The 6,650-nt window shown below is 28.3% G+C and overlaps 1 protein-coding gene across 1 annotated transcript in view; it reads right to left on the bottom strand.

The window, feature by feature from the left end:
• Positions 1-5,408, bottom strand: part of LOC110465937 — a 19,452-nt gene extending 14,044 nt beyond the window's left edge. The window contains exon 1 of the mRNA XM_021522124.1: positions 4,697-5,408. Coding sequence (XP_021377799.1) covers positions 4,697-4,703 — 7 coding nt within the window. The 5' untranslated portion in view covers positions 4,704-5,408. The remainder of the gene's footprint in view (positions 1-4,696) is intronic.
• Positions 5,409-6,650: the final 1,242 nt, after the last annotated feature.

The raw sequence follows: 6,650 nt of genomic DNA, 5'->3' as shown, positions 1-6,650 counted from the left end.
CAGTGTACGGTACAGTGTATGGTACAGTGTACGGTACAGTGTATGGTACATTATATGGTACAGTCTATGGTACAGTCTATGGTACAGTGTATGGTACAGTGTACGGTACAGTGTATGTACAGTGTATGTACAGTGTATGGTACAGTGTACGGTACAGTCTATGGTACAGTGTATGGTAGAGTGTATGGTACAGTCTATGGTACAGTATATGGTACAGTGTATGGTACAGTGTACGGTACAGTGTATGGTACAGTGTATGGTACAGTGTACGGTACAGTGTACGGTACAGTGTATGGTACAGTGTACGGTACAGTGTATGGTACAGTGTATGTACAGTATATGGTACAGTGTATGTACAGTATATGGTACAGTCTATGGTACAGTCTATGGAACAGTCTATGGTACAGTGTATGGTACAGTGTATGTCATTTTTGGTATGCTGCATCTATTACCAAATCTTAAAGGTCAATCTCCTATGTGTGTATGTATGTGTGTTATATTCTTCTTATAATAGTATACTTATACCCTTACTTATAACTATACCTTGAAATAATACAGATATACTCCTATTGATAACAATACCTTATAGTAATACAAATATACCTTTACTTATAACTAAACCTTGAAATAATACAGATATACTCTTATTGAAAACTATGCCTTATAGTAATACAAATATACCTTTACTTATAACTAAACCTTGAAATAATACAGGTGTACACTTATTTATAGCTATATATTATACTAATAAATTACACCCTTACTTATAGCTATACATTATAATAATACAATGCTACCCTTACTTATAGCTATACATTATAATAATACAATTACACCCTTACTTATAACTATACATTATAATAACACAATTATACCATTACTTATAGCTATACATTATAATAATACAATGCTACCCTTACTTATAGCTATACATTATAAGTAAGGGTGTAATTGTATTATTATAATGTATAGCTATAAGTAAGGGAAGCATTGTATTATTATAATGTATAGCTATATGTAAGGGTAGCATTATAATAATACAATGCTACCCTTACATATAGCTATACATTATAATAATACAATGCTACCCTTAATTATAGCTATACATTATAATAATACAATTATACCCTTCCTTATAGCTATACATTATAATAATACAATTACACCCTTACTTATAACTATACATTATAATAATACAATTATACCCTTACTTATATCTATACATTATAATAACACACTTATACCATTACTTATAACTATACATCATAAAAATACAATGCTACCCTTACTTTTAACTATACATTATAATAATACAATGCTACCCTTACATATAGCTATACATTATAATAATACAATTATACCCTTACTTATAACTATACATTATAACAATACAATTATACCCTTACTTATAGCTATACATTATAATAATAAAATACTATCCTTACTTAGAAGTATACATTTTAATAATACAATGCTACCCTTACTTATAGCTATACATTATAATAATACAATTATACCCTTACTTATAACTATACATTATAACAATACAATTATACCATTAATTAGAAGTATAGATTATAATACTACAATTACACCCTTACTTATAGCTATACATTATAATAATACAATGCTACCTTTACATATAGCTATACATTATAATAATACAATGCTACCCTTACTTATAGCTATACATTATAATAATACAATTACACCCTTACTTATAGCTATACATTATAATTATACAATGCTACCCATACTTATAGCTATACATTATAATAATACAATTACACCCTTACTTATAGCTATACATTATAATTATACAATGCTACCCATACTTATAGCTATACATTATAATAATACAATTACACCCTTACTTATAGCTATACATTATAATTATACAATGCTACCCATACTTATAGCTATACATTATAATAATACAATTATACCCTTACTTATAGCTATACATTATAATAACACACTTATACCATTACTTATAACTATACATTATAAAAATACAATGCTACCCTTACTTTTAACTATACATTATAACAATACAATTATACCATTACTTAGAAGTATAGATTATAATACTACAATTACACCCTTACTTATAGCTATACATTATGATAATACAATACTATCCTTACTTAGAAGTATACATTATAATAATACAATGCTACCCTTACTTATACCTATACATTATAATAATACAATTACACTCTTACTTATAGCTATACATTATAATAATACAATTATACCATTAATTAGAAGTATAGATTATAATACTACAATTACCCCCTTACTTATAGCTATACATTATAATAATACAATTACAGCATTACTTAGAAGTATACATTATAATAATACAATTACACCCTTACTTATAACTATACATTATAATAACACAATTATACCATTACTTATAGCTATACATTATAATAATACAATTATACCATTAATTAGAGGTATAGATTATAATACTACAATTACACCCTTACTTATAGCTATACATTATAATTATACAATACTACCCTTACTTATAGCTATACATTATAATAATACAATTATACCATTACTTAGAAGTATACATTATAATAATACAATTACACCCTTACTTATAACTATACATTATAATAATACAATGCTACCCTTACTTATAGCTATACATTATAATAATACAATTACACCCTTACTTATAGCTATACATTATAATAATACAATGCTACCCTTACTTATAGCTATACATTATAACAATACAATGCTACCCTTACTTATAGCTATACATTATAATAATACAATGCTACCCTTACTTATAACTATACATTATAATAATACAATTATACCCTTACTTATAGCTATACATTATAATAATACAATACTATCCTTACTTATAGCTATACATTATAATTATACAATTATACCATTAATTAGAAGTATAGATTATAATACTACAATTACACCCTTACTTATAGCTATACATTATAATAATACAATTATACCATTACTTAGAAGTATACATTATAATAATACAATTACACCCTTACTTTTAACTATACATTATAACAATACAATTATACCATTAATTAGAAGTATAGATTATAATACTACAATTACACCCTTACTTATAGCTATACATTATAATAATACAATTATACCATTACTTAGAAGTATACATTATAATAATACAATTACACCCTTACTTATAACTATACATTATAATAATACAATGCTACCCTTACCTATAGCTATACATTATAATAATACAATTACACCCTTACTTATAGCTATACATTATAATAATACAATGCTACCCTTACTTATAGCTATACATTATAATAATACAATTATACCATTACTTAGAAGTATACATTATAATAATACAATTACACCCTTACTTATGACTATACATTATAATAATACAATGCTACCCTTACCTATAGCTATACATTATAATAATACAATTACACCCTTACTTATAGCTATACATTATAATAATACAATGCTACCCTTACTTATAGCTATACATTATAATAATACAATTATACCATTACTTAGAAGTATACATTATAATAATACAATTACACCCTTACTTATAACTATACATTATAATAATACAATGCTACCCTTACTTATAGCTATACATTATAATAATACAATTACACCCTTACTTATAGCTATACATTATAATAATACAATTATACCCTTACTTATAGCTATACATTATAATAATACAATTATACCATTACTTAGAAGTATACATTATAATAATACAATTACACCCTTACTTATAACTATACATTATAATAATACAATGCTACCCTTACTTATAGCTATACATTATAATAATACAATTACACCCTTACTTATAGCTATACATTATAATAATACAATTATACCCTTACTTATAGCTATACATTATAATAATACAATTATACCATTACTTAGAAGTATACATTATAATAATACAATTACACCCTTACTTATAACTATACATTATAATAATACAATGCTACCCTTACCTATAGCTATACATTATAATAATACAATTACACCCTTACTTATAACTATACATTATAATAATACAATTATACCCTTACTTATAACTATACATTATAATAATAATATTATACTCTAACTTATAACTATACATTATAATAATACAATGCTACCCTTACTTATAACTATACATTATAATAATACAATGCTACCCTTACTATAACTATACATTATAATGATACAATCATACACACTTATAACTATACATTATAATAATACAATGCTACCCTTACTATAACTATACCTTATAATGATACAATCATACACACTTACTTATAGCTATACATGAACCTTATATTAATCCTATTATACCCTAACCTATAACTACACGTTATCATCAAAATTATAAACTAATTTCAATAGTGTCTCCTTATCGTTTATCGCATATCCCAAATTCTTACATCCGTTAATTGAAATAATGACGGCCGTAACATACCTAATACCTACAAGGACAAACACAGATATTGATATCAAAAGTAATAAAATTTGTTAGCAAATATTGTGTTACAATCAAGAAGCTTGACCATTATAAGATTGAGTCACAAGACAGGGTATATTTGGTTGACGTGATGACATCAGAGACTAGTTACCTGAGTCATTAGTTATTATTACCTAAGGAGTATTAATTCATGTCACTTACCTTTCATTGTAACTGTGTGTAGGTTCCCACTACGACATCGTCACTGATCCCTGTACCTCCAGTCCAGACATCTCGAAATGTGTAGGATAGATAACGGTGTTTGTTGTATCTCTCTACACATTCACTTTTATACGTGTGAATTTCACAGATAAACAGAACACCGCTTTACATAAATTCCACAGTTTCAGATATATATCACCAAGTTTTACATATATACCTTAGTTTCAGATAAATATCACCGAGTTTTACATATGTACCTTAGTTTCAGATATATTTCACCGAGTTTTACATATATACCTTAGTTTCAGATATATATCACCGAGTTTTACATATATACCTTAGTTTCACAGCTACACAATTGAGTTTCACAGATATATCACAGAATGTGTCGGCGATATCAGTTTCACAGATATATCAAAGAATTTGTCGGTGATAGCGGTTTCACTGATATGTCACAGAATTTGACATAGATAGCAGTTTCACAGATATTCCACATATACGACTGTGTTGTTAAACGTTTGTACATAAATGATAGGAATCCCCAGTATATCAGCGACTTGTGGGCACCTGTTTTTATATGGTAGATAATGCGGTCCGACGCAATCCACAAATAAAACAACTATGATTAAGATTGAACGAAGTTTTGCCTTTTTCTATAAATCCATCAATTTTGCTTGTGTCTGCTCAAGCCCTGGAGTGTGTCAGGCGGTTGTCACCAATGTTTGTTCATATTACAATACGCTCATTTGTATTAATAAAAACACAGCCTGATTTACATGTTTCGCGACACGACATGGGGTCTGTAGCGAGACGACTTTTTGACAGGAGCTTACACATCCAAGTTAATATATATGTATTGTAAACAATATAGATCATAGTGACATTTCTATTTCCTCACTTGATAGTACAATGTTGTTCATGATTTTATCACCAAACACAACAAAATACTGGAAAAAAATCGTCTTTGAGAAACGCAAATATTTTAAACGGGGACAGACCGACTCGAAATAGGCAGCACATTTTCTTACCTAGAAATACTAACAAGATATTCACTCTTAAGATCAAAGAAATTACATTTGTCTTTTCTTGTTTTAACTAAGTTTTTATTTCAAACATACTTATCAGATTTCACTTACATAAGTGGAATAAATTCACTCCGCGTTTATTTACTCAAACAGTTCGATACCATCTGCACTTACAGTTTAAATATATTTATAATCCTTTCTGTTCCCCATGTCGTTTTCGAGCTGTCGTAAAGACGTTTGCAATGTTTCATTCTAATATGCTTTACATGCATACCGGGTCAAGCATGGTCGGTGTGCGCGTCACCACCCTAATTACAGCTTATTACAGATGGTAAGTGTGGCAAAATTAATGACATTGCTACATCTCGTCAAGACGGTCCTGATGTTAAACATTATCTTGACTGCAAGAAGCCGTTGGTTCTTACCTTATAAATTCTCGTTTAATCCAGAAAGCAGCTGATATTCTTAGTTATCCTCTTCAAACTTTATTTAAATATCCTCTTACAAATTGCACGTTACACAATTCATCCGTCCTAAATATCTATCGTTTCATGTCTGTATTATCTATTAATCTATTATCGGCACCCGTCCCATGTCTTTATTATCTATTATCGGCACCCGTCCCATGTCTGTATTATCTATTATCGGCACCCGTTACACATCTTTATTATCTATTATTGGCACCCGTCACACGTCTTTATTACCTATTATTGATACCCGTCCCATGTCTGTATTATCTATTATCGGCACCCGTTACACATCTTTATTATCTATTATTGGCACCCGTCACACGTCTTTATTATCTATTATTGATACCCGTCCCATGTCTGTATTATCTATTATCGGCACCCGTCCCATGTCTTCATTATCTATTATCGGCACCCGTTCCATGTCTTTATTATCTATTATTGGCACCCGTCCCATATCTG

Source organism: Mizuhopecten yessoensis, unplaced genomic scaffold, assembly GCF_002113885.1.
Source record: "Mizuhopecten yessoensis strain PY_sf001 unplaced genomic scaffold, ASM211388v2 scaffold11109, whole genome shotgun sequence".
In the NCBI taxonomy this organism is placed as follows: Eukaryota; Metazoa; Mollusca; class Bivalvia; order Pectinida; family Pectinidae; genus Mizuhopecten; species Mizuhopecten yessoensis.
Note: the sequence above shows the minus strand (reverse complement) of the source record. Positions and strands in the feature narration are given on the sequence as shown.